The sequence below is a fragment of the Sus scrofa genome, chromosome 3, assembly GCF_000003025.6.
Source record: "Sus scrofa isolate TJ Tabasco breed Duroc chromosome 3, Sscrofa11.1, whole genome shotgun sequence".
Classification (NCBI taxonomy): domain Eukaryota; kingdom Metazoa; phylum Chordata; class Mammalia; order Artiodactyla; family Suidae; genus Sus; species Sus scrofa.
This window is the reverse complement of record NC_010445.4, coordinates 640,614-668,128: the sequence shown is the minus strand read 5'-3', so window position 1 is coordinate 668,128 and position 27,515 is coordinate 640,614. Positions and strand designations below refer to the sequence as shown.

Genomic DNA, 27,515 nt, shown 5'->3' with positions numbered 1-27,515 from the left:
CGGCCTGCGGCGTGCAGGAGGCTGGCCGTGCTGGCCGGGCCCGCTCTGTCCAGAGGACACGGGAAGCTGGTCCCAGCAGCCTTGGCCGAGTCGTGGGGTCCCGCGCCATCCAGGCTAAAGCCCTGGGGACCTTGGAAGGGTAGTAGGCAGGTTGTTGCCTGCGGGGCTTCCCACCCTGACTTCTGTATCGTGTCTCCTGGCTTTTGCAGTGCACGGCGGCAGCCGAGAAACTTCTCTTCAGTCCCTGGATCCCAGGAGCAGCAGAACAAGCGCTAAGGCTTCTGGTCACCCACGCGCCCAAGCTTGCTGAGTGTGGAGCGGGGCCTGGAGCCTTTGTCCTGGAGCTGGGTTCTGACAAGGGCTGTGTCTCAGCCCAGAAAGGGGCAGGTTCCCCTGTGCAGGGCCGGCCCCCCAGGCCTCTCTCTGTGCCAGGCTGTGGCGAGACCCGCACCTGCTCTGGAACCGAGCGGCTCGGCTCCCTCGCTGGGGCATCCGTGCCTCTTTCTGGGAAGATGGCAGTGGTTTGGTCACATGATCCAAGGCTGACCGCAAGGCGGGCCCACCAGGGCAGTGGGCTCTAAAGGACGGGGGAGCCGACAGCCGTCCTCAGGAGGCGCCGGGCCGGGGGTTCTTGCGAGAGGCCCCATCTCGCAAAATCAAAGCAGGAAAAGTCAGTCTTGGAGCTCCCTCGTGGCGCAGTGGGTTAAGGATCCGACGCCACTGCCAAGGCTCCGGTCGCTGCTGTGGTGTGGGTTCAGCCTGGCCCAGGATTTTCCACATGCCGTGGGCACAGTCAAAGAAAAATTTGTGAAAAAGGAGCAGTAACTTATCTACTGCCTCTGACTACGGTTCATTGTTTCCTTCCGCTGTGGACGGTGGCAGCAGATCCCGGCAGCCCGGCGGGGCCCGTGGTGGGCACAAGCTTGTGCCTGGTGTGGGGATAGCTCAGCGTCTCCTCCCTGATCTGCCACAGGGGTGTCCACGAAGCGCAGGCTGTGCTCTGGGTTCGGGTCCCCGTCCCCGTGTGTGCGCCCGTGTCTGTCCCGGTTCTCTCCTTAGAAGACCGTCGGTCTGGGCAGTGTCTGGATGGAGTGGCCCTGCTCTGCCCTGAACTAGGACCTCGGGCCCGGGGCAGCCGCCGTCCCTGTCCTCCAGGAGCTCACTTACCTTGGGCCGTGAGCTCCTCGAGGCCAGAGCCCGTGTCTGCCTCTGCACCAGCGCCAGCCCAGCGGGTACCTCCGGAGGGCACCGTGCCTGCAGCTGCCCGGCGCCCCCAGCAGCATCCTGCATCTCTGCACGTTGTTTGGAATTGTTTTGGCGTTAAGCTGGGTGTTCTGCGAACAGAAGCGGGGCGGGGGGGCTTCCTATTCCATGTTCCTGAGCAGCAGAGGGACCTGGGCGTCACTCAGAGGTTGGGCGTTAGCCTTTAAGGACCTCACAGTTCGTTCCCGCATGTTTCGCATCATCAAGCGTCACCGAAACCTGGGTGTCTGCCCACGGTGCCCTCGGGCCCCGGGGAAGGGGAAGCGGGGGGACGGCTCCCGGTGTCTGCTGCCTCCCGAGCTGGGTCTCGTTACTTCCCAGTGCACGGTTGGATTAAAATACTGTGGCAAACACGCTGTCTTTTGTTCCTCCTCATTTTTAGAAGAAGAAAAAATAACTGGCTACCCTGAGTCCGTCTTTTGGGTTTTAATAATTGCGTGACTGCCTGGGGACGGTTTTGTTTTCGAGCGGGAGCAGTGTCTCCAAGGAGTCGCCTGCTGCTGGGGACTGGCCTTCCTGCCCACTGACGCCTGGCCTCAGAACCGGAAGGAAGAGGGCCCTCGCGGGCTGGGGCCGGCCTCCTCGCAGGTGCCCGTCCTGCAGAGCCCGGTCCCCAGAGCCGCTCCCGCCCCGACCTCTGCCGGGCTCCGGGCGTCCGCCGGGGCCATGCGGCTTCCCGGAGAGCGGCCGGCCCTGGCGGGTCTGAACTGCAGCCCTGGTTAGCGATCTCTGCCCTGGGCCGGGAGAACCTGGAGGCCACCCGGGCTCTGACCAGCTCTGCGGCGTCGCTGTGCCCTTTGGGACCAGCAGACAGCTGAGCTGAGTGGCCGGAGCCCTCGTGCCGCCCAGGCCTGCAAGGGAGAAGGCAGGCGGCTCCTCGGGCCCCTGCCCCCCCGCGGCTCCGGGGCAAGGTCACCCCTCACGGCTGGTCCCACGTTCAGGCTCGTGCTTGACTGACGGTTTTAGGCAGGTTTTCCTGATCCCCTGGCTCTGCAGGCCTGGCGGTTGATGTGTCTTCCTGGATGCGTGGGGCAGGTTGGAGAGGCTGCCCTGCCGGTGGCCAGCCCCACCCCGGCAGCCATGGGCAAGCATCCGGCCCCCCGGGGTCCCGCTCCCCACGCTGCTGGCTCCTGCCAAGGCCAGGCTCTTGGTCAGCGTGCCTCTTGTGGCTCAGGGTGATAAAAGAGGAGCTGGGGAGTTCCCGTTGTAGCACAGTGGTTAACGAATCCGACTAGGAACCATGAGGTTGCGGGTTCAGTCCCTGCCCTTGCTCAGTGGGTGAAGGATCTGGCATGGCCGTGAGCTGTGGTGTAGGTCGCAGACGCAGCTTGGATCCTACGTTGCTGTGGCTCTGGCTTAGGCCGACGGCTACAGCTCCGATTCGACCCCTAGCCTGGGAACCTCCACGTGCCGTGGGAGCGGCCCTAGATAAAGCAAAACAAAAAAACAAAAAAAATTTAAAAAAACAAAAGAGCTGGATCCCACACACTTAGTCCAATGCTGCTTGAAACCACTTCCGGGAGTTCCTGTTGTGCCGTGGAAACGAACCCGACTAGCAGCCGTGAGGACGCAGGTTTGATCCCTGACCTTGCTCAGTGGGTTGGGGATCCCGCGGGGCTGTAGCTGTGGTGTAGGTCAAAAATGCGGCTCAGATCCGGCGTGGCTGTGGTGTAGGCTGGCAGCTGTAACTCCTGTTCGACCCCTAGCCTGGGAACCTTCATGGGCCACAGGTGTGGCCCTAAAAGAGAAAACGACCCTTTCTGCTGCCACAAACAAAAGGCTCTGAGGAATGAGTGGGTGGCGGGTTCTTCCCCCTCCAGGCACGTGCCTCACCCCCACCCCTTTCTCACCGGGGCCCGAGATGGCGGGGAGACCAGCCAGGCCACCCTGGGCCTCAGGTGTGCAGGGCGGGGCGTGTCACTGTGTGTCTGGTCACCCTGACCCCAGGCCCCTCTGGCACAGGCTCCCTGCTTTGATGCCAGCAGCTTCCTGGGGACCTTGGATGGGTCCCCGCAGGGTGCTGGGTGTCTGAGCCCCAGGGCTCCGACGGGGCCACAGTGATGCCAGAACTATGTCACCGGAGTCCAGGGTCTTGTTCACGCAGCCAGAGAATGAACGTTGCAAACACACAGGCAGCAGGCAAGCTGCGCCGCGTCTTTATTGCAGGGAAGCAAATGGCTCCCAGGGAAGCTGGGCGGGGGGAGGAGAGAGCCCCCTGCCGCCCCCGCTCTGTCGTCCTATAGGGGTTTTTATCCCTTAAAGATGGGGGTGAGTACCCGCGTCCAGAAGGTTGTGGCTTTCTCCCGCTGGCCTCTGCCTGTTCGCTCTGTCAGTCCGGATCCAAGAGGGGTCTCAGGGGACACGTCCCGTAAGTTTCGTGGTGTCTTTGTCCTCCTCTGCCCTTGGGCTAAGTCACCATTCCTCTCCTGCCTTTTCTGTCAGTTGAGGCGCGGGCTAGAGGTGAAGGGGCATGTGGGGAAGGCCCGGTTCCCAGAGTGAACACGGCCTGTGCGGAAGGCACAGTGTTTCCTACGGTAAAGCAAGGCCTGTGGGGATTACTCTCTGGAGCCCTTGCGCCACAAATGTCAATCAAGGGCCACATCAAAGAAGGCATCGAAGCCCTGCTCCTACACTGGCCACCCGAGTTAGGGTTCTGCCTGCCTCGAGGCCGGTGTGGACACGGCTCAGTGACGGGGGCATCAGGGCGCTGCCATCTGGGCCCCAGACCCCTGGGCGCAAGGCAAGTGGTAGCCAGGGATGGGTGTGTCCAGGCCACCACGTGTTCCCTGGCCTCGAAGGTCGGGGGAAGACCCAGGACTGCTGGCCACGGTGGAGGCCGTGCTGGGGCTGCAGGGCCCGTCTGGCCCTGTGGGTGGGTGGGCAGTGGGGAGGGCACCTTGGAAGCGGCCTGCCTGTGGGGGGGTCCCATTCTCCTGGAGCTGCTTTTCTGGGGGCCCCTTGGGGTGACTCTGCTGCTTCTGGGACCCAGTGCCCCAGGAAGGAGCCGGCTCCCTGGAGCCCTTCTCGCCCCACGGTGCCCACAAGCGAGTGGTTTGCTGTCCGCTCCTGCTTCGTGAACCGCAGCCCCAGCAAGTTCGGGGCCAGCTGACAATGATGCCGCCCTGGGCCGTCTCCTCTCAGCCTTCCCAGCAGGCGCCCCCACCCCATCCCGGACCCCGGACACCCCAGGTAGCTCTGGGTTCTTCCACCCGCCCATCTCCCCCCTACACCCCCCCTGCACGGGCACAGCACCACAGAGCCACTGGGCGTGTCGGCCCCAGGCTTGGCCGCGGGCGCCCTGCACCCCTCAGCCTCCTTGCTGCTTAGGACTTGACCCCTCCCAGGGCCCAGCGGTGGGGCCCACGTGCCCACCTCCCACCCCAGGTGAGGCTGCTCCTCCGTGGAGGGGCTGGCGGCAGGCACGGCCACCCTCAGGCCTAGCGAGTCAGGAAAAGGAAGCGGGTCCCACACAGGCTCACCCGGGGTCGGGGGTGGGGGGGCGTCAGGGCTGCGGAGCCGGGGTCGGGGTGCCGGCTTCCTCGCTGGTGCGCACGGCGGCGGGCTCGCCCGTGATCCGCATCGTCGGGAACGGCCAGCGCTTCAAATGCTGGAGGCGTCGCCCGTGGGTCTGCGTGTCCGGCCCCGCGAGAGTCCCATCAGCCCCGAGGCTGCCCTGCCCCCGCCCCGGTCCCCCAGCCGCCCCCTCCACCCACCCCTGGCGTCTGGCGCGGCCCCGAGGGCCCTGGTGGCTCCGGCGGCTCCTCGGGCCACGGACGAGGGCGGCCACCGCTGCCGCGTCGGGCGCTGCGGGCGAAGCAAGAGTGACTCACGGAAGCAGGTTCTGTGGCTGCCGGGTTCCGGGCCTCGCGGCCGAGCTCGGTCCCTGACACCGGACCCTCTGGACGTCCCCGGAGACGCGGCTGGGCCCTCAGGCAGCACCCTCCTCCTGGAGAGGAGCCCAGAGCCCGTCCTCCGCAGGCGCCGCCTGGGCGGGGGCCGCATCCCGGTCCCGGCTGCCGTGGCTCCCAGCTGGTTTGGGGGAGGAGGGAGGGGCTGTGCAGAGCCCCTCTCGAGTTTTGGAAGATTCCGGAAGGCGTGGGTGCAGGGTGGGCGCACAGGATTGTCAGGGATGGGCGTTGGTGAGGGGTCTGCTGGGCCGTGTGCTCTCCAGGGCGGGGGCCCTGGACACCGGGGTGCGTGGCGGGGCCTCCATTCGGTCCCCCAGGCCGGCCCCGTGGCCTCTGCGCCTGGGTCACCACGGTCACGCTGGCATCACCATTTCCAGGAAGGCCAGGGAGTCCTTGGACTCCGCTCTTGTTTGGTTTGCTTGGGGGGGGCGGGGAGGGTGCCTCACAGGCCCCCTCCCCACGCAGAGAGAGACTTGGGCACCGCCTGCTGCCCGCAGAGCTGCGGGCTCCAGACACCAGTGCGGCCACTGCCCCAGCCGTGCGCACAGGCAGGGTCTGGGGTCCTTGCGGGCGCAGGCCGCCCCCCCGCAGGACTCCTGGGGTGCAGGTGTGAGGAGGGGCCCGGGGACGGGGCCCAGCACGGGTCATAGGAGCCGCGGGGTTCGGGTGCAGCCTCTTCCTGTGGCACTGATGCCGCCCCCCTGCCTTCCAGGGAGCTGTGTCCCCAGAGGAGCAGAGGGTCCTGGACAGGAAGCTGAAGAAGGAGCGGAAGAAGGAGGCGCGCAGGCTGCTGCGCGAGGCCGGCATCCCTGCGGCCTGGAGCCCGCCAGCCAGGCCCTCGGGGGCCGAGCTGGCCCTGGACTACCTGTGCGGGTGAGGGGGCTGGCGGCTGTCCCTGTGGGTCCCTGCTGTCCCGGGAGGGGCTGGGTGTGCAGCTGGGTACCCTCTCAGCAGATGTTGGGGCCCCCGGGGTGGGCCCAGGAGACCCCTCCCCCTGAGAGTCAGAGGCGCCAACAGCCCTGCAGATGCGCCAACAGCCGCGTCCAAAAGCCCCTAGAAACCCCGGGAAGTGAGTTCTGGGGAGGCACCCAGTTTCTGTGCGAGGTCACGGGGACGCAGCGTTCTGTGCACCTGCTTCCTCCTCCAGGAAACGGGGTAACACTTTCTCCGGATGTGCCCCCTGCACCCAGTGGGCCAGTGAGCAGAGGCTCCCCAGGCCGCCCCTCTAAGCGCCCTGATTGTGTCTTTGGGGGAACAGCTTTATCAAGATAGAAACTGCGTGCCATGTGTCTGCTCGTGGAAAGTGAGCTGTTTGGCGGTCCTGGTGTGTTCACGGAGCTGTGAAGCCATCACCACCACTGACTTTGGACCCGCAGCCACAGGGTCCCCTCTGCGTCCCTCTGGGGTTGTCGTTCTGGACAGTCAGGTGACCGAGTCACCCACAACGTGGACTTTGGGGACTGGCTCCTTTCGCTTAGTGGAACGTTTTTGAGGTTCACCCCCATTGCCGCGCATGTTGGCGCCTCATTGCTTTCGTGGCCCGAGAATCTTCCACCATGTGTGTCCACGCTCCTGTGTGTGTCATGCACCACGTGTGTCCACGTGCCATGTGTGCATCCATGTGCCGTGTGTGTCATGCACCACGTGCGTCCGTGTAGCGGCTCAGGGACCTTGGGGTTGTTTGCCGTGAGCAGAGCTGCCGTGGACATGCGTGTGTAGGTCGCCATGTGGCCGCGTGGCCGTATCTCCTGGGCGCATCAGGGAAGGGCCTGCAGTGACCACTGTCTGAGGACCGTGTCTTCCGGCAGCGGCACTGTCTCACGTCCCCAGTGGCGGAGGGTCCCAGCACCCATTAGCATCTGATTTTGTGATGACAGCCACCTTTGCAGGGGTCAAGTGGTCTTCTAGTCTGTACAGTGTTTTGTTTTGTTTGGTTGGTTTCTGTTTTTTAGGGCCGCACCCACAGCATATGGAGGGTCCCAGGCTAGGGGTCGAATCAGAGCTGCAGCCGCCAGCCTGCACCACAGCCACAGCCACGCGGGATCCGAGCCGCGTCTGCGACCTACAGCACAGCTCACGGCAACGCTGGATTCTTAACCCACGGAGCGAGGCCAGGGATCAAACCTGCATCCTCATGGATGCTAGTCAGATTGGCTAACCACTAAACCACAACGGGAACTCCATTTTTTTTTTTTTTTTTTCTGTACAGTTTTAAGACGTGAATTCATAGGATCCAGTTGTCAGCTGAGTGCCCCTCCCCGCCCCCGAGGCGTCACCCGGTGTATCTGTGATGCGCACAGGACGTGGCCCCTGCAGTGACAGGAAGACAGGGCCTGCTCCCTGGGACTTGCCGTGGCTCTGGGGGGACAGCTAGCCAGTGGCTCTACCCGCTGGTCCGCGGGGTCAGGCGGCCACAGGAGAGAGCCGAGGGTCTGCGCAGATGCAGGCTGTTACTCAGCCCACGCTGGGGACGAGCAGCCACCAGGGACCCGAGGGCGCCAGCTGGAACTGCGCCAGGGCCCTGACCCCGTCCACAAACCTTGGCCTGAAGGACTCGGATTCCGGGCCCTGTGGGCACTCGTGGTGCCCGGGCGCCCGCAGGGCCGGGCCTCCCCACTCTGGCTTTGAGGCGGTCGCGGGCGCGCGGGCTGCCAGGCGCCTGGAGGGCAGGACGAGCTCCCCACTGCCCTCGGGTGCAGAGACCCCCAGCCGGGGTGTTGGGGCCGTGAATCCTTCTAGGCCACGTCCTGGCAGGAGCCTGCGGTGGGTGGTCCGTGTGGTTGACGGCGGCAGCTCAGGTGTCACACTGACCTTCCAGAGCCCTTAAGGTCCTCGGTCGCAGTTGCAGGCAGTGACCTCGTCTTCCCCTGCTGCCCCCGTGAAGACGGCTGGCGGGCCCTGGTCCCCGTGGCAGGGCCGTCGGGGGCGGCCTTTGCTTGTGCCAGCCCAGCCGCCGCACCCCACAAGTGACTAAAGGGCCACCAGATGTTTCCTCAGTGACGTCAGGTTTCTTCCCAAAGCAAAGCCCAGAGTTGAAGGCTGGTGGGTGTGGACACCCCCTCTGGCTGGTGCCGAGACCCTTTTCCCTGATGGGGGGAGCAGAGGCTTTCGGTCAGAGGGTCCCCACTTCCTCTCGAGGGCAGGCGTGGGCACCGGCTTGGACTCTTGCTCGGGGGTGGTAACCCGCCAGCCAGTGTCGGCGACACAGAGATGGACACCGCCCAGCGTGTCCTCTCCCCCGCTGGGCTGGCCAGACTTCCTGGCCTGGTAGGCGGGCAGAGCCCGGCGGCTGGCCGGCCAGGCTCACTCTGGGTGGTTCTGGGGCCAGAACCAGCCCTCGGGGGGTGGCAGGAGCAACTCTCAGCCAGGCCGAGGGACGGGAGGCAGCACGGCCGGGAGGCGGGCCCCGGTCCCTGCACCTGCCCCGCACCTCCCCGCAGGCCACCTTGAGAAGTGACCTGCGTGCTCCCTAAAGGGACCGAGGGACGGTGGATTCCTGTGCGTGGGAGCCGCGTCCTCTGCCTGCAAGGCCGGCTGTGGGTGCTGCCCGGACAGACCGCTGGGGTGCAGGGGTGTTGAGGGGCCCGGGAACACACAGGTGACTCGAAACGTCAGCCTGCCCTCCACCCCGTCTTGAGCTTCTCGCAAGATCCCTGAGGCTGCGCAGAGACAGAAGCAGGACAGGCAGGAACTAAGGGGTCTCACCTCAGAAATAGCCCACCACGTGGCAGAACAGAGCTAGTGCCCCCGACGCTTGTCCCCAGGAGGCCACTGACTGTGGCCATTGCTCTCACCTTCCTCCAGCCTCTGGAGGACCACACGACACCCCAGTAATGCGCCCTGCCCAAGGGGATGGCTTACTGGGTGCCCCCGCCCCCAGGATCCGTGGAGGCTGCAGGCAGCCTGGGCCCAGAACACAAGGCTCCCCAGAAAGCCGTCTTCTCCGCGTGCCCACCCCCACGCGGTGGGTGAGCCCCGACGGGTGGCCTTGGAGACAGAAGGGCGGCAGGCCACGGGCAGAGGAGGCCAGGTGTGGGGATGGGGGCCGTGGCCCGGCAGTCGCTGGGGTCGCTGGGGTCTCCTTTGGACGCCAGGGGGACAAGGAAGGTCCTGGAAGGTGCAGTGGAGGACGCCCCCTTCCCGGAACAGTGCGTCTCGCAGCCGCTGCTCCACGGGCCCCTGGGTGGGGTAGGGTCCTGGTGTCCTTCCCGAGATGCAGGCCGCGCTGGGAGCGGGGTCACGGGAGGCAAGGCCAGATCCACGCACCGCCCACAGCCCTCGCCGTCCTGCCGCTGCTGGGCCTGATCAGACGGGAGTCAGCGCCGTCAAACAAGGAGTCGCCAACAGGGTCCCGACACGGCCTCGGCAGGGGCACCCCCCACCCACCCACCCGCTGCCCACGCCCAAGGCTACAGTGGGTTTGCGAGCCGGAGCCCCGAGAGCCAGCACCTGCCGTGAGACCAGCTAGCTGAGCTCAGCTGCGGGGAGGCCAAGCCCCCAAGCCCGTTGGTCCACCCTGCTGTCGGGGCCTCTGGCAGAGAACATCTGAGGAGTATCCACCCTGGGCAAGTGGTGAGCTTGGCACACGGGGTTGGTGGGGGCAGGCACGAGCCTCAGCCATCAGGGACCAAGGCGATGGCGAATGAGGTGCGGAAGGGGCTTGACAGTCGAGAAGCCAAGGAGGGCTTCCTGGAGGAGGTGCTCAGGCACGGCCGGGCTTAGGACCAGAAATTTCTGCTGGGGAGAGTTCAGCCAGGCCAGGGCAGGTTGGTGACCAGGCCACTTGGCTGTGAGTGGTGGCCCAGCACTTGTGGGCACGCAGCAAGGGCACCATTGGCGCCCCCAGCTGGGCTATGCAAGTGCCCTTGAGCCTCTGGAAGGATTGGGACTTCGTGTGCAGTTGGCCGTGGGCGGCCGTGACGTGCTAACTGGCTGTCCTAGGGCTCAGTCCCCCCTGGGGGGTACAGAGGAATGTCCTCTGAAGCAGGGACATGGCTGAACCCCAAGGAGTGTCCTCAGACACCGGAGCTGGCACTCCGCAGAGCCACATCTGCGCTGCAGAGGGGGGCCCGGGCTGAGCAGTGGGGCTGCAGGCCAGGTGGTCGGTTGGCCGGTGTGGCCACAAGCAGCGAGGTGCCTGGGGGGGCCGAGACCGCAGTCTGCAGCGCGAGGGTGGGGGTGTCCTGAGACGCCCCCCAGGCAGGGCTCGCGGCTGTGAGCACTTGGGCAAGGCCACCCTCTGCACCTGCCTCTCAGGTCAACAGAATGGGGCGGGGGTCTCCTGCTCCCTCCGTGCTGAGAACCTGACAAAACAGTGGCTTCGCAGGTGCCTCGAAAGCCGCACCCTGCACACCAGGAGGGTGGCACCAGTGGGACCATCACCGCCACTGTCACCACCCCCACTGCCCTCCTCGCCCCCACTGCCCTCCTCGCCCCCTCCTCGCCCCCACTGCCCTCCTCGCCCCCTCCTCGCCCCCGGTGCCCTCCTCGCCCCCACTGCCCTCCTCGCCCCCTCCTCGCCCCCACTGCCCTCCTCGCCCCCACTGCCCTCCTTGCCCCCTCCTCACCCCCGGTGCCCTCCTCGCCCCCTCCTCGCCCCCACTGCCTCCTCGCCACCGTCGTCCCCACAGTCTCATCCCCGCTGTCACCTGCATCACCACCACCATCACAGCCACTCTAGGCATCGTCACTGCCGCCACCACTGGTGTCATCACCGTCACCACGCAGACCCCGCACCTCCCCCTAGAACTCGTCTTCTTTCCTGGAATCCTGGGGATGCAGCCAAGGCTGGGCTTTGAGCCTTGAGCCGGGTCCAGGAACAGGGTGGCTGGGCGCTCTCCAGGGGATCCCGGGAGAGCCGGCGGGGCAAAAGTGTTGCCCCGTGTGAACCCCGTGACAGGCAGGAAGGGCACCGTGGGGACGGGGGCGTCCCAGAGCCCTGTGTTCTATGAAGGGGTGATGCCCAGCCGCCCCTGGGCTCTGGATGAAGCAGAATCTTCTGGATTCCTGGAATGGCTGAGCCACCGAGGAGTCACGGGCAACCCGGGTTCCGCCCGCTCCCCCTTGGTAGACCTGGTGTCTCACCCAAGCCTGGTGACCCCACTGGGCCTGGCAGGGCTCACACCTGCTGGGCAGACCGGTGCCACCCCCGCCCCTCAGCCATAGCCAGAGCTGTGAACTGGTCCTTTGCTCTCTTGCAGTCCTTGGAGCGGCTGGACGTGTGCGACCTCCTGGGGCAGGGCGGGACCACCCTCCTGGGTGCACCTGGGCCCTGGAGAAGGGTCTCTGTGCGCCCCCCCTCACCGCACACCGCCCGGACCCCACCTACCTTCCCCGTCCCGGCGTTCCCATCTCCGCTTGGCACTGGCGCCCTGTGCTGCCCACTTCCTCTGCCCCCGACCCCGCCAGTCCAGGCTCTGCGTGGCCAGCGGGCTTCGTCCTGGTGTCCTCGGCCCCTGGGTGGGACGTGCAGGCCGGCGTGGTCCTCGGGGTCGAGGCTCCCAGCCTCCCCGGGCTTGTCCTCTCATCCTTGTGCCCTTCCGGGGGCGGGTGGCCCTTCCAGGAGGACTGATGCGGGCTCCAGGGGCTCCTGTGAGCCTCCTACGGTGAAGCGCGAGTGCCTTTGCTGCTCGTGCTGGGGGGGGGGGGGGCGCCTGGCCGAGGGCCCCGCAGGTGTGTGGCGGCGACACGTCGTCCCCGGCGTGGGGCCTCTGAGCCGCCCTCGGGCGGGGAAGGTTCTGGGCCTGGATGCCCTGCGCCCAGCCGGGGAAGGGCCCCCCCAGGCCAGTCGGCGCAGGCGCCCTCCTGCTCCTCGTGTCCCGGCGCTGAGACGTCCTGTCCTTGCTTCCCCAGCTGGGCCCAGAAGCGCGAGGACTGGAGGTTTCAGAAGACGAGGCAGACCTGGCTGCTGGTGCACATGTACGACAGGGACCAGGTGGGTGTGCTGGGGCGGGGGGCACCCTCGGGGCTCAGGTCGCCCAGTGGTGGGGTGGGCAGGCCCCATCCGGCACAGTGGCCTGGGCGCCCGGCCCCTCTGCGCCTGGCCTCCCTCTACCCCCGGCCCCTGGGCCCGGCCGCACAGCTCCTTCCTCGGCCCGTTCCTCTCGAGGCCCAGCCCCGGCTCGGATTACAAAGAGGCCGTGGCCGTGGCCCCCGGCCATCCTTACGGAGACGAAGCCCGGGCTCAGGAGGAACCCGCTTGGGGTGGGGTCGGAACCCTGCTGGGTTTGCCCGGTGGCCGGACTCTGAGCCCAGGAGGCTGCGGATGTGGCAGCACCGCCGGAAGCCCTGGAGGCCCGGCGGGGTGTGGGGCTGAGGCTGAGGCTGGGGGCCGGTCACCCCAGGCACTGCCGCGTGCGTCTCCCACACGCCGGCCTCAGCCAGGGCTCCACACCACGTGGCCACCACCAGCTCCGACCCTCGGTGACGTCCTGGTTGCGGGGGGACCCGTCGAGAATCACACTCGCCCGGCGTCTGCCCTCCCCCCGCCCCCCCAGCATCCTCTGGTCCGGATCGTTGCTCGTCCACTGACCCTCGTGGCCCTACCTGCTCCGAGAGGGCAGTTGTCGGGCCAGCGAGCTGGGTTGGGCCTGTCCACGCCCGGGTGGGGACATCTGTGATGGCTTGATGGTGACACCAATCACGTGACTCTGCTGGTGGCTTTTCTGTAACGTTACCGACTCCCCCGGGGACGAGCTCGCGTCTGTGGGGTCGCTGCCCTGTACTCATCAGCTCTCCTGTCCCTCTGTGGCCCTGTCTGGGTCAGTGTTGCTGTGATGCTGGCCAGATGGGGCTTTTCTGTGTCCTTTGTCGTGTCCCCGCCAAGGAAGAGCCTGGCTGCCTCCCTGTGGAGCCGCGCGGTACCCTCGTCAGCGTGGTCCCCTCCCCGGGTCCCCGCCGTCCTGCCACGTCCACTCTCCACTCGGCTCGGGGCACCCGCCCCTCCTCCCTGTGGTCCTCAGACATCTGTCCCCACGTCCCAGGCTGAGGGGACAGACCGTGAGGCGTCTGCAAGAGCCGCGGGCAGAGGCCTGGCCTCCCCACACCCCGGGTCTCCGTTCCCTGGACCCCTCTCTCCCAGGACTGAGGGCTTGGGGTGACAGCTGGCTAGACTGACCGCCCACCAAGCCACCTGCCCCTGCCAGAGCCCCTCTGCTGCCTGGTTGCCCCCGGCCACTCGAGACCACCTGGCGTGTGTCCTAGGGAGCTTTCAGTTTTGATGGAGTCTGATTTTCCCGTGTTTTCTTTGGTTGCTTGTGTGTTTGCGACATTGCCGAGAGGCCACTGCTGCCTGATCCGGGGCGGGGCGGTTTACCCCCGCTTTCTTCCAAGGGGTTTCTAGTTTCCGTCCTCACGTTCAGCCTCTGGTCGCCTCACAGTCGCTTCCGAATGTCGCGTGATCTTGGTGTCGCCAGCGCGAGGCCATGCTGTGGTCCCAGCAGCGTGGCCTGAGGACGGTGCTTCCGGAGTCCCCGTCGTGGCTCCGTGGAAACGGATCCGACTGGGAACCGTGAGGTTGCAGGTTTGATCCCTGGCCTCGCTCCGTGGGTGAAGGATCCGCCATTGCCGTGAGCTGTGGTGTAGGTCGCAGACGCGGCTCGGACCTGGCATTGCTGTGGCTCTGGCGTAGTCTGTCACCTGTAGCTCCGATGTGACCCCTAGCCCGGGAACCTCCACATCCCGCGGGTGCGGCCCTGAAAGGACAAAAAGCAAAAGAAGAAGACAGCTCTTCCCCCAGCGGGTGGTCTTGGCACCCAGCCCCTCCCCGCACCTGCGGTCCTTCTCCTCCGTCTGCCCTGCTGCGATGTGACCCCCCGGGAATGGGACTCGTCTGCTTCCGCTGACCCCCGGGCCCCCAGCCTGGCAGCCTGGACGACGGGGTACAGCAGGTGCCCTCTCAGAACCCGGCCTCCAGCGCTGCCCTGGGAGATGGGACTGCGTCTGGATGGGCAGCTGCGAGGGCGCGGTAGCCAGTGTGAGTGAGCCCCTGAGGGGGGTGAGCCCCTGAGGTCAGGGACGGGCTCACACGGCCCAGCCGGGCCGTCAGAAAACCTTGGGCTGCGGGCACCTGGCTGCCCATGGGTCTGGAGTGCTGGGAACTTTGCGTCCTCATTCAGCAGATGTTTCCTGGGGGCTCAGCAGGGTCAGGATGGGGCCGGGGTCCTGTGCTGCTCTGGCCCCGGCCTCTGTGGACAGAGGGGTCTCTGGCTCCTTCCTGGGAACCCAGAGAAGGGACAGTCCCCAGAGACGTTTGTTCTCGCTGTAAAACCGGTCGTGGCCTGGCTGCTCCTGGCGGGCCTGAGACCTGCCCGCCAGCCTGGGGCTCTCGGCGCCTCCCTCTCCGCCACCGCCCCCACCTAGAGAATGAAGGCGGCCCCTCGTCGCGTCAGGTGCCAACCTTAACCCGGAACCAACCAAAGACTTAGTGGCGAGAGCAGAGCGGAGCTCACGGTCTCCGTCCGGACCCAAAGCACCGTGACCCAGAAAACAGACCAGCAGGAAAACCTGAGCCGTGAAGCCACCGCCCGCAGGCTCCGGTCAGGGGCCGCCTCGGGGACGTTCAGAGAGCTCGTCTCCCTCGGGGTAAGGGCGCTGCAGAGCAGGCCGAGGCTCCGGCAGGAGCCTTTCGGCAAAGAAGACAGGTGAGAGCCGACCGCGGCAGAGGTCAGGGCCTCGGCGGAGGGCAGGACGCTGAGGTCAGGCCCAGGGCGAAGGTCGGGACCGCAGTCAGGTCAGGACTCGGCCTCCCACCCGCCAGGCGGCAGCTCCCTCTTGTTTCCCAGGTCTCGCCCTGAGAGCCGGGTACACGTTCAAGACGTCTCTCTTCCTGTGCGGCCCCGTTTCACCCACGTTGCTTGTGGTCTGTTGGTCTGTGTGACCTCTGGTTTCGAAATCAGAGACTTTGCTCCAACATCTGGTGCCCTGTGGGGCCCACGTGTCCTAGGGGGAGCCTCAAAGCCTGGCCGGCCCAGGGGCCCCCGGCTTCCGTGCGGCGTGGGCAGGGGCTGGGCCCAGCCCCCAGTGTCAGCTTCTCTGGGGCTTCTCTCTTGTATTTCTCAGATTCTAGAAGAGAAGCTTCTAGTCTTGCCGCAGAGCTGCCAACATCGGGGGGGGGGGGCGCCTCCAGCACACAGACCCTCTCGACGCCGGCTCCCCTTGGACTCGCCCGCCTGGAGCCCCGCACCCGCGGCCTCCGCGGCCCTCAGAGGGTTGGGCTCTGCACCCCAGCCGCTTAGTGAGTTTCTTGGAGCTGGGATTTGCACACCGTGACATCCACTGCTGTGACGAGCTCTGGCTTGTGGTGAGGTCCAGCGTCTCTGGGCTCTTCTAGCTGCTGGTGCTTTTGCTGTCGGAGCTGAGACCGAGGAATCCAAGGCCACAAAGATGTTCTCCCCTGGGTTTTATTTCCTAGATTCTAAGGGTCTTAGTTTTAGCTCTTTCTTCCAGGACTTGGATCCACTTTGAGTTAACTTTCGCACGTGGCGTGAGGGTCAGCTCGCTTTGCTCATGGACGTCCAGATGTCCCAACACCACCTGTTGAAAAGAGGACTCCCCCTTATCTGGCCTTGGCAGCCCTCAGAGGTCGCCTGGCCACGGACTCTCAGTCCTGTCCCTGGTCCGCGTGTGTGCGGACGCCTAGGGCTCCGCCGTCCTGACCGACGCAGCTTTCTAGTGGGTTTTGAAGTTCGTGTGTGTGGCTGCTGCTTTGGCCTCCCCGCAGCACAGGGAGCTCCCCAGCCAGGGATCAGATCCGAGCTGCAGTTGCGACCTAAGCCGCCCGTGTGGCAGTGCCAGATCCTTAACCGACCGCTGTGCCAGGCTAGGGATCAAACCAGTGCTCCCAAGATGCTGCCAATCTGGTGACGCCACAGCGGGGACTCTGCTCACTGCTTTTTCAGTGAACTTCCAGCCACCCGTTTTCAGCCCCGTCTTTATTCTCACTCCTGAAAGTGACTGCACAGCTGGTTCTGGAGCCCTGGGGGCAGCAGGGTCGGGGCGGTGGAGCCTGCAGCATAATCGGGGTTTCTCAGCTCAAGCCTCATCTTCCGCAGGCCTACTGACTCGTTTTCAGCCCCTAGACGTTGCCACCATTGTCTTTTTTCTCTTTGTCCTCAGAGCTCTATCTCTGTAAAAATCTATCTGCTTTTGGAGTTCCCATGTAGCTCAGTGGTTAACAAATCCGACTAGGAGCCATGAGGTTGCATGTTCGATCCCTGGCCTCGCTCCGTGGGTTAAGGATCTGCCGTTGCCATGAGCTGTGGTGTAGGTCGCAGATGCGGCTCGGATCCCGCGTTGCCCTGGCTCTGGCGCAGGCTGGTGGCTGCAGCTCCAATTCGACCCCTAGCCTGGGAAGCTCCATATGCTGTGGGTGTGGCCCTAAAAAAGACCAAAAAAAAAAAAAAAAAATCGATCTGCTTTCTGTTGTTTTGGTAGCTTTTCAGGAAGGCGTGAAAATTGATGTCTGCCAGCCTCTAGCACAAGCCAGAGCCTGGCACCTGGGGGAAACAGCAGCGGCTGGAAGAGGACACACGCGGCCAGCTGCCTGTTCCAGCTCCTGGCCCTGTGGTCCTGTGGTGACCGGGCAGGGGGTGCGGGTGCAGCTGAGCACACTGAACCCGGCTGGTCCCCCAGGCCGTCCGCACGGCCCCTGACCACACGTTCTCTCCCCTGCAGGTCTCCGAGGAGCACTTCCCCACGCTGCTGGCCTACCTGGAGGGGCTCCAGGGCCGGGCCCGTGAGCTGACTGTGCAGAAGGCCGAGGCGCTGATGCGGGAGCTGGACCAGGCGGGGGCCGGCGCGGAGGCCTCGCTGCTGGGGAAGACCCAGCGTGCCCGCCAGGTGCTGCAGCTGCTCTCCTAGGGGAGCTCGGGTGGGCCTGCGCCTCTCGGGCTCCAGGGGCGGGGTCCCCGGTCCCCCTGACCCCTGGCTCTCGGAAGGACTGCCTCTCGCTCCAGCTCAGCCAGCTCACCCCATAGGGATGGCGGCTGAGCCCCTTCACAGCGGAAGGCGCTCACTCAAACCACCTGGCCTCCCAGTGGCCCTCCAGCCCCCGAGGAGGGGCTTATTGGGGGACGTGTCTATTTTTCTACCAGGATGTCTTGGAGGCTGGCTGGCGTCAGCCCTTCCTGCCAGCTGTGTCCGTCCCTGTGTTCACCGAGGGCCTGGGCTGTGGCTCATGGGCCTTGCTGGCCAATTATAAGGGAAAGCTGAGTATTTTCAGTAAAAACTGGCCCCCAGAGGCCGTGCCTCTCCTGTGATTCGTTCTCTGCCTGTGGGTCGTGCGGGCGGATCGTGAGTGGCTGCCGGGGTGCAAAGAAGGGCAGATTGGCTGATCAAGAATGTAGCTGAGTTCCCTGGCAGCCAAATCAAAAAGGGAAGTGTGAGGAGTTCCCTGGTGGTGAAGCTGGTCCGGGATCTGGCGTTGTCAGTGCACCTGCTCAGGTCAGTGCAGTGGCGTGGGTTTGATCCCTGGCCTGAGAACATCCTGAGCTGCAGGAGCAGCCAAAAAAAAAAGGTGGTGGGAACGGGTCCTTGTTGCCTGTTCGTGGAAACGTTGAGGAGAGAGCCAGGCATCCTCCTCGTGGGCACTGGCCTGAGGCCTCCTTCCTCCCTGAGGCCCCATGGGATGCAGTGCTGTGCTCCGCAGCGGCCCTGGCATCACTGGGTGTGGGGCCAAGCTCTAGATCCAGGCAGTTCCTGGGGTCCCCGTGCCGGCCAGAGGGGGCGCTTTGATGAGCCCGGGTGAGTCCTTGTGGGAGGTCTGCCTGCAGGTCCCTGGTTCTCCCAGGTCGTCAGGGCCGCTGGGCTGGCAGCCCTGGGGGTGGCTGTCCTCCCCGTCAGCGCCCAGATGCCATCGGCAGGAGAGTGCTGGTCCCAAGAAGGACGGAAGGCAGGGGGGCCACGTAGGCTGACGCGGCGGGGCCGTCGCGGTGCCCCGGCCCGCGGGGCGGTTCCTGTGGGTTACTAACGCCGCTGGTGAGGCTGAGGAGCAGCCCCCAGAGGGCGGGTAGAGCCCCCCCTGTTGTAAAGGAGTCCGGACAGAGCTCGGCAGGTGTGGGCCGTGCCTTCCGGGGTGACTGCAGAGCCATCAGGCTCACCGACTGCCCCCTCGCCCCCCAAGGAAGCCGCTCTTGGGGCCAAGCAGCTGTAGGATTTATGGCTGAGAAGCGGGTGTTTCCTGTTGGCCCTCGACTGTGAGAAGTGGGGGCTCAGCAGCTGCTCCCCCCACGGTGCCCCTCCCTCCCAGCCCCAGGAGGGTCGTGTCCACTTTGGGTGAATTGTGTTGAGCGTGTACAGTCGGTCCTGTGACTTTTCAGGGACCGTCCAGCCAGTGTCCCCGCTGGGCACCCCTGCACAGTGGGGCTTCTGGAAGTTAGACGCCCTACCCCATGTGTTCCCCTGCGAGGGGGCGCAGCATCGTGGCTCCGTTGGGCTCAGGACTGATGGGAAAATGTCTCCTGTCAGGGTCCCTTCGGGCCCAGGAGCTGAGACACCGTCTGTGTGTGTGTTCTCGGGGGTTCGCTTATGGTCTGGGGCTGCTGGGGTGTGGCGGGGGCGGCCCTGGAGCCAAAGGCAGATCTGGACCAAGAGCCACCCGCCAGCCCCTCGAGACCCCGAGGCCGGGGCTGCAGCCGTGAGGACAGCCGTCCAGGGAGCCCACTTACCCACACGAGCCCAGCGCTGCCTCCAGGAAGGTGTCCGGCTCCACCTCCCCCAGGCCGCCCTCCCCGTCCAGGCCCCTTTCTGGACATGTCGCCAGCACATCCGGAAGCACCCGTGCCTGTGACGCGGCCCTGCCCTTGGTTTTAGGGAGCTTCCCACCCCCGCCCCCCCGGGGGGCGTTGGAGCGTCATGTGCTGACCTTGCAGCCCTAGGTCCTTCCACTAGGACCTCTGGAAACGGCTCAGAGGCTGGGGGAACACGCTCCCCGTCACAGGGTGCCTGGCACTGAACCCTTGGGCCGCAGGCCCCTCCACCCCTCACCCCCACCCTGCTCACTCACCAGTTCGCCCCCCCAGGCGAGCGTCCCCACATGGACAGCACAGCGCGGTCAGGCTTTTTAATTCCTGCTAATCTGATGCTCTCCAGGAAGGGCCTCTGACCCCCAGCTGGAGTGGGGGCGGCTTCTGCACACCCCCAGCCCTGTGCCCCCTCCAGTCCGGTCTGCCAGCCGGGCTCTGGGAGGGCAGGAGCCACGCCTGGCTTGCCTGCATCCAGCTCCACAGAGGTGTTGGCGAGGCCTTAGCTGTTTGTGCAGAATCCGCCAGCGTCGCTAACCAGCCCGGTCCTGGGCCCCAGTGTCCACCATCGCCAGCTGGCCCCTGAGGGTGCTTGTCCCCCGAGAGAGGAAGAGCTGGTTCCAGCCCGTGAAAAGCCAAGGCTCTGGCCACGGGAAAGGTCCGGGGCAGACGAGGAGGTGAGCGGTGGGAATGGCCCAGAGGAGAGGCTCTTGGGGGTGGCCTGCCTGCAAACCCCCACTGCCCCTTCTCACCGTCACCCCGGCTGGTGGCTGTCCTCTGACTGGCCTGTCTCCCACTAAGGTAGCCCCAGGGCTCAGGGTCCTGGCTCCACGGGCCGAGTGCCACCTGGCACGGTGCCAGGGAGCTCTAAGACCTGGGTGGCGTTTGCAGGACCTGGGTGGAGCTGCAGTGGAGCCAGGGCCCAGCTCAGTGCAGTGAGCGGGGCCCGCGGGGCCTGCGGTGCCAAGACTGCCTCTGGGCGGCCCAGCAGCCCACTGCCATCTCCCTACAGCCCTAGACTGCAGGTGGGTGGTGCCTGGTGACACTGGGCCTGCTGAGGAACCAGATGGGGACAGTGGGGGAGGCATGGGGGAGAGAGCAGCAGGGAAAGCCCAGGGGAGGCTTGTGGGGGTGTGAGGAGGGGGTGCGTGGAGGCTCCGCCGGGGCATCTGGCTGCAGACAAGCAGCAGTCACGCCCCAGGGTCTGGGCTGGCGGGGGGGGGGGGCGGGGAAGAGGACGAGGCTTGGGCGGGGTCTTAGGGCAGGGGTGGGGCACCCCTGTCCCCCTTGGTGCCCAGACGTGGCTGCCAGGTCTAGGATACACAGCCCTCGCTGGCTGAGAGCCTGGCTTGGGTTGGGGGGCGGCCTGCCACGTGGTCCCCATCACCCACAGAGCCCCCCGCATCACCCTCCACCATCCCAAGCCAGGACCTCCCACAGTCAGTGCCCCTGCAGCCTGGGCACGGCGCACAGGGCCTGGGCTGGTGGCCGCATGGTGAAGGCCGGGGTGGGCGTGGTGTCCAGGGTGGCGGGGCTGAGCCCGGGCGGGGGCAGCAGGCGGTATCTCTGCAGGAGGCCCGCAAACAGCAGGAAGAGCTCGGACCTTGCCAGGCTCTCCCCCACACAGACGCGGCGGCCTGCGGGGGACACGGGTGCAGGGTGGGCTCCCGGAAACGGCGGTGGGGTAGCCCTGCCGGCCGGCGAGCCTGGGCTCCCGAGGCCCCTGGGGACCCGGCCGCCCGCCCGCCAGGGCGCAGTACCTGCAGAGAAAGGCAGGAAGGCCGCCCGCTTCACGAAGCACCCATCGGCGGCCAGGAAGTGGTCGGGGTTGAACTGGCGCGGCGTCTCCCACTGCGTCTCATCCAGGAGCACGGAGCTCAGCAGGGGCACCACCGGCGTGCCCTGTGGGCGGGCGGCAGGTGGGCCTCTGGCCGGGCACCCTGTCCTCCCGGCCGTGCCTTGGGCGGGGCCTGGCAGGGGTCTGCTGGGGGTTCCGCTCCGACCCGCGCCAGCTGTGGCCTAGCTCCACTTCCCAGGTGACCCGGGCCACGCAGTGTGGACCCCAGTCTGCTGTGGGGAGGCCCCAGGTTCGAGGGGGCTGTGACGCCCAGGGCTGCCCCCTGCTGAACGCTCTTTCCTGCATCCCCACGGGCATCCCTGAGACCCTCAGCCCTGTCCACCCGGAAGGAGAGGAGCAGGTGGGGGAGGCCCGCCCGCCCACCTTGGGGAGCAGGTAGCCGCACAGCCGGGTGTCGGTGGCCGTGCACCGGGGCATGTGGGGCAGCAGCGTGATGTAGCGCTGGACCTCGTGCAGCACGGCGTTGGTGTAGGGCAGGGAGCGCTGGTCCTCCAGCCGGGGGGGCCGCCCGGGCCCCAGCACGCGGTCCAGCTCCTCCTGCACCCGGCCTGCGGGCGAGAGGGTGGGCGCCAGTGTCCCGGGAGCCTCCCTCCGCCCCCTGGGTCCCGGGCGCCCGCAGATGGGCTCTGGGCGCACCCTGCACACTCGGGTGCTTGCTCATCAGGAGGGCGGCCCACTGCAGCGTGGCGGCGGTGGTCTCCGTGCCAGCCATGACCATGTCCAGGGTGCAGGCCACCACGTTGTCCTCGGCAAACAGGCCCTCGGGATCTTTCCCCTGCAGAGGTGAGAGGGGCCAGGCTCAGCTGGAGGCTGTGGCTCCGTCCGGCTCCGTGGCCCTCCCACAGGCCCAGGCTCAGGAAGGGCGGGGACCACAGGTCAGGCAGGGGGGCCAGGGCAAGGTCCGAGCTGAGCACCTGCAGCCTCCTGAGGGCAGCACAGCCTCCCCGCCACCCCATTTCACAGGTGAGGAGCCTGAGGCTCAGAGAGGCCCCCAGCCAGGAGGTGTGGGACCAACAAGGATCCCTCCCCACCCCCGCTCCTCCTGGGGGGGACCTGGGGCCTCTTGGGTGGTGAGGCGGGGCTCGGCCTCACCTGGCCCTGCTGGATCAGGGCGTCCAGGTAGCTCTGCACACGTCCTTGGCTGGGCGGGTGGGGCCGCCGCGCCTCCAGGAGGGTCTGCAGAAGGGACCGCACCTGCTCGATCTTGCGCAAGACGGGCCGGTGCAGCTGGAGGAGGGCCCCGAGCCAGGGGCAGATGTTGAACAGCTGGGGGCGTGGCGGGAGAGTGAGGGCGCCGACCGATCCCCCAGCAGGTGTGTTCACCTGTCTGGGACCCCTGGCGCAGCCCCAGGCTCCAGGCAGAGGTGCCGCAAGAGTGCACCCAGTCTGGGGCCCCTGCCCTGCCCTTCCCAGTGGGCCCAGCAGCCCCAGGGGCTCTGATGAAATCCTCCTTCTCAGCGCCCGAAGGAGGCGCCACTTGGTAGGCAACACACCTGGGGGTCTGTGCAAGTCACAGCAGGCAACTGTCAGCCTGTCCCCTGCTCCCCGCCCACCTGTGCGGATAAGATGAAGCAGCCGGCGGGGGGTGGGGGTTACTGCTGTGGGAATAACCTAGAATGGGCTGCGACTCATTTTTAAAAAGAAGGGAGGGAGTTCCCGTCGTGGCGCAGTGAAGACGAATCTGGCTAGGAACCATCAGGTTGCAGGTTCGATCCCTGGCCTTGCTCAGTGGATTAAGGATCCGGTATTGCCGTGACCTGCAGTGTAGGCTGCAGATGTGGCTCAGATCTGGCGCTGCTGCTGTGGCTGTGGCTGTAGTGTAGGCCAGCAGCTATAGCTCTGATTGAACCCCTAGCCTAGGAATCTCCAAATGCCGCTAATGCAGCCCTAAAAAGCAAAAAAGTTAAAAAATAAAAAAAAAGAAGGGAGGGAGTTCCCGTGGTGGCGCAGTGAAAAAGAATCCGACTAGGAACCATGAGGTTGCAGGTTCGACCCCTGGCCTCGCTCAGTGGGTTAAGGATCCCGCGTTGCTGCGGCTGTGGTGTAGGCTGGGGGCTACAGTTCCGCTTGGACTCCTAGCCTGGGAACCTCCATGTGCCGCAGGTGCAGCTCTAAAAAATAATAATAAAATAAAGTAAGAGAAGGGAGGAGCTTCCGCTCTGGCACAGCAGGCTCTGGATCCAGCACTGCTGCAGTTGCCGCTCGGATTCCATCCCTGGCCTGGGAACCTCCATGTGCCGTGGGTGCAGCCAAAAAGAGAAAGGGGGGTGGGTTTGCAAACTTGGGAGCCTCAGCTCAGCCCGTCGTGAAATGGGGGTCACGGCACAGCCTGTCTGGCCAGGTTGTCTGGGGGCCGTGCACCCAGCTGCTGTCCCGCGCCCGTGCCCCACCGCAGGGACCGTCACACGGGGCGCAGGGACAGAGGCCTTGGGATGGCCTACTCCCTGGAGTCCCCTGACCGTCTGGCCTCCGGCCTCCTGGGGCTGCCTGGGGGCTCGGCCAGCCCAGCTTCGGGAGGAAGCCCCTCCCGCCGCGAGGGGTGGATTCGAATCGGGGCTGAAGCCTGCGGCCTCGGGGGCTGGAGACACTGGCCTGCAGAGCAGGGATCCACACGCCGCGGTGCACACCTCCCCCACCTCACCGTGCCCCGCACGTGCCGACGCGAGTCACAGCTCAGGCTGGCAGTGGTGGCCACCCATGGGAACGGTTAGAATCTGGGAGAGAAGGACACGCACAGGGGCACAGTGCGTTTGTGACACTGAAGAGCCGTGGTGGAGGGGACGCCAGGTTTGAGGGCTTCGGGCCTGGGAGCAGCAACCCCCAAATCCAGGGGAGAAGGGCCCGTGCGTACCCCGACCTTTGAGCAGGTGCAGCTATTACTGGTGGGGAGAGGGGAGAGGCGGGGACCCCAGTCCTTGTTTCCGAGAAGCACGGGGCCTGGCAAGGGGCCCACGGCCCCTCACTGTGAGGGCAGGACACGCCTCGGGCCTCCTGGCTCCGAATCCAGCGCTGCCTCCGCAAGGCGCAGCCCACCTCTCTGTCGGGGGCGGTGCTGGGACCCCCTCCCGCCCGTCTCAGGCTGGCTCCCCGCCCCCTGCCCCACCCGAGGGCGACCGCACCTGTATGCTGGGTGTCCCCAGGAGGACCATGACCTCATCGATGAGGCCCAGCAGGGACACGAACACGGGGTCCCGGTAGTCAAACCGCTGGCCGAAGAGGAGCGCGAAGAGGATGTTGGAGGGAGCCCAGCCGAGCAGCGCCAGCGGGAAGGGCCGGCCTGGGGGCGGAGACGGGCCTCAGGACTGAGGGGCCCCGCGATGGGGGTCCCCCAGCCCCCACTCACCTCCGTAGCTGTCCAGCTGCCCCGTCAGGCACCGCAGCTCCTGCAGGACCTTGTCGGCCACAGGCGCCCTCCCGACGCCCAGGCTGTGCAGGACGCGCACGGTGAGCTGGCGGGCGGCCCTCCAGCGCGGCCCTGACGAGAAGAAGATGCCTGCGGGCCGGATGCACGCAGAGATGCGGGCGGGAGCGGGGGACTCACTCCCGTCCCCAAGGCTGTTCCCCCGGAGCTGGCCCTGGCTGGCCCGGTCCCCTCCGGTGTGCCCTGGTCCTGTGTGCACCCACCCTGCCACATGGACACCCCGACGCTCCCACAGGACCACACTGGGCACGCCCCTGCCTGCTGCCCCACGCAAGGGCCCTTCTTCTCAGCCGCCGTGCCCGGTGGGCCCCAGAAGCAGAGCTGGCCTCTGCCCCGCCCCGAGCCGCACACCTACCGCCGCCTCCCTGGATGAGCTGGAAGATGGCGATGGGGGGCCGGCCGGCCAGCTCCTGCCTGGTGCCCACCAGGGCCTCCCTCACCGCCTCGTAGCCGGTCAGCACCACCATCTTCTGGTGCCCCAAGTGGACAGTGAACACTGGCCCGTACTGTTTGGCAAGCTGGTGGGGACAGGACAGCATCAGCCCACGGCCCCACCCCCAGGTCCCCCAGGAGCCTTTCAGTCCGTGTGGTTCACTGCCCGCTCTGCAGCCCCCAGCACATGGACGGTGGCCTCCAGGGCCTGAGAACCCTGGTGCCTGCAGCCTGGTGGGGTGGCTCTTGCAGCCCAGGGCACTCTGTGCGTCACGGCTCCCCTGGGAGCCAGGGCTGCCCTGCCCTCCTCCCCGCCCACCTGCAGGGCCCGGGGGCCACCAGGCAGCCTCATGGGCTGGACAGCGCTCAGGGCCAGGGCCAGGCCTGCACCTCTGCTGCATCCTCGAGCCAGCCAGCTCGACCTGGGCTGGGGTCCGGCCTGCAGCCCAGGCGAGGGGGGCCATACCCAGCGGCAGTTCCCCCCTGCCCCACAGGCACCTGTGTGCCCTGCTCCTGGTTCTTTCAGGTGCCAGACCTCTGCTGCGGGGTGCTGCTCCCAGGAGTGCCCTCGTCTAATGCTGCCTCCTCCAGGGAGCCCTCCTGGCCTGCTTCCTGGTCCCTGCTCCTTGCACTGCCCACCTGCTTCCCTCTGGGGTGGAGTGTCTTTCTCTTCCCCGAGGCAGGACAGGCACTGAGACTTCCTGTGTCCCCTGGGAGGCCAGCACCTCCCACTCCACAGGGGTCCTGCTGAGTTGGGGCTGGGGTGGCTTCAGGGCTGGCAGGGGGCCCGGCGCTGGCCCAGGCGCAGATCCTGGCCGAGGCCACGCCCGCTCCGACCTACCTCCATGAATGACCGGTCCTGCTGTGACACCCGCAGCAAATGCAAGTTCCCGATGAGCGGCAGTGGGCGCGGCCCGGGGGCCAGCGAGGGGCCCGGGAGGGGGTGCGGGCGAAGGTGCAGAGCAGCCCCCAGAGCCCCAGGAGCCCCAGGAGCCCCAAGAGCAGCGGAGCCATGAGGACGGCGGGTGGCGAGGCCCCAGTCCCCTCCAGGGCCGCCCTCTGCCTTATAGGCCTCCTGGGAGGGCGTGCCGGCACCCCACCCACCCCGCCACCCCGAGAATGTGGAATGAGCAGTTTGCAGGGGACGGCCAGGCGGCTTAAAGCGGCAGGCGTGCGTGGAATGTGGGGTCGAGTCTGCGGCAGGGGCCCAGGGGCCGGGGGCCGGCGTCCAGGCCTGCACTTGGGCACCCTCGGCCCTCGCCTCGCTGGGGAGGACTCAGCCTGGCGGCCGGTTCGCGGCCTCTGCTCGGTTTCCCCATCAGAGCCCAGCTCGGGGGCCTGGGGCCTCGCCCTCCCCAGGATCGGAGCCTCCCTCTGCAGCACCTCTTTGGCCTCTTCCACACCCACCACCATCTGCGTCCGCCAGCTTCTCTCTGCCGGGGGCCCGGGGGACACCAGGCAGGCGTGGCCCATGGGGTCTGCACGGCACATGCCTCAGATCTTGGGGCTTCAGAGGCCCCATCGGTGGGCTTGCCTGGGGGACAGTCTGCTCCTTGGTGGCTTTTCAACCACTGTCACCCCCAGGCAGGAGGCACTTGCTACACTGACGCAGGTGGAGGCAGGATGGGGTTGGTAGCTCAGAAGGGCCCACCTGCAGCAGGGCCTGATGGGCAGCAGGTGGCCAGGTTCACGAGCCCCCGACGGTCTGGGCCACACTCCGGTCGCCTAAACCCCAGTGGCCCAGCTGGGAGGGGCGGAGGCGCTGCTTTGGAAGTGAGCTTTGGGGGCTGGGAGGGCTGCTGGCTCCAGAAGTGGCTGGGCCTGCTTCGTGCCACCTGCCCCAACATGAGGCCGTGCAGCCCCGTCCTGCCGCTGGGCCCCTCACCAGGGGCCTGTCCCCGGGGCTGCTTTGTGTCCCACACAAACCTCAGCGCCAAGGCAGCCTGTGGGCCCCTCCCCTCCCAGCCTCAACGTGCACACCTCCCCCGACGGGCTGCTCACTACCGGGCAGACTGCACGGCTGCGGGTTTACGGTCACAGAGGACGCCTGGAACTGCTCGGCCTCCGGATCCTTCAGCTGAGTGGCCGGTGTCAAGGCCCTCCCTGCGGGCACAGGCTGGAGGTCCTGGAGGAGGAAGCGGGGCTCACCTGGGAGGCATTAGCAGGCCCCATCCGGCGCAGGGTGCGCGGGCGGTGAAGCCCCACGGCATCAACTTTGAGTGGCCTCCTGACCGGCGAAGGGAGAACAGTGGGGACACTCACGGGCCTGGGAACCCGGGGAGGTCGGCAGGGTGACAGCGCCAGGCTGTGCAGGTGTCAGGTGCCAGCACAAGGCGTTTAGGGCAGAAAATGGAACAGAGGCAGCTCACCGTGTGACCTTAACACAGGGAGGTTTCCCGGGGGTGGCGGGGGACTGCTGGGGCCCTTTCGGACCCCCGACCTCAGGAACCCCGGCTTGGGGGACTTGTGTTTTTAAGCTTCAAGAGTGAGTGAGTGAGGAGTTCCCGTCGTGGCGCGGTGGTTAACAAATCCGACTAGGAACCATGAGGTTGCGGGTTCGATCCCTGCCCTTGCTCCGTGGGTTAAGGGTCCGGCGTTGCCGTGAGCTGGGGTGTAGGTCGAAGATGCGGCTTGGATCCCACGTTGCTGTGGCTCTGGTGTAGGCCGGTGGCTACAGCTCCGATTTGACCCCTAGCCTGGGAACCTCCATATGCCGTGGGAGCGACTCAAGAAATGGCAAAAAGACAAAAAAAAAAAAAAAAAAAAAGAGTGAGTGAGTGAGAGATTGAGGCCACAGCCAATGACCTATGACCTGTGACCTAGTCTTGGAATCACACAGCTTTGTCACCTTAGGGGAGCCAAAGTGGGGTGCTGGATGGGGGAAGGGAAGGTTC

At 66.3% G+C, this 27,515-nt stretch overlaps 2 protein-coding genes and 1 non-coding gene across 3 annotated transcripts in view; 2 read left to right on the top strand and 1 right to left on the bottom strand.

The window, feature by feature from the left end:
• C3H7orf50 (chromosome 3 C7orf50 homolog) overlaps window positions 1-17,428 on the top strand; it is a 94,670-nt gene extending 77,242 nt beyond the window's left edge. The window contains exons 3-5 of the mRNA XM_013987679.2: window positions 5,884-6,044; window positions 12,024-12,105; window positions 16,845-17,428. Coding sequence (XP_013843133.1) covers window positions 5,884-6,044; window positions 12,024-12,105; window positions 16,845-17,030 — 429 coding nt within the window. The 3' untranslated portion in view covers window positions 17,031-17,428. The remainder of the gene's footprint in view (window positions 1-5,883; window positions 6,045-12,023; window positions 12,106-16,844) is intronic.
• Window positions 1,132-1,211, top strand: MIR339-1 (microRNA 339-1). The gene has a single exon (NR_038564.1). It is a non-coding gene; the product is annotated as a microRNA 339-1 (primary transcript).
• LOC100522669 (cytochrome P450 2W1) lies at window positions 18,816-26,132 on the bottom strand. Its single transcript, XM_021085945.1, is given in 10 exon segments — window positions 18,816-20,547; window positions 20,671-20,812; window positions 21,132-21,316; window positions 21,405-21,543; window positions 21,861-22,034; window positions 23,888-24,045; window positions 24,112-24,261; window positions 24,545-24,707; window positions 25,463-25,536; window positions 25,539-26,132. Coding segments are annotated over 10 exon segments (1,956 nt in total). The 5' UTR covers window positions 26,113-26,132; the 3' UTR covers window positions 18,816-20,350.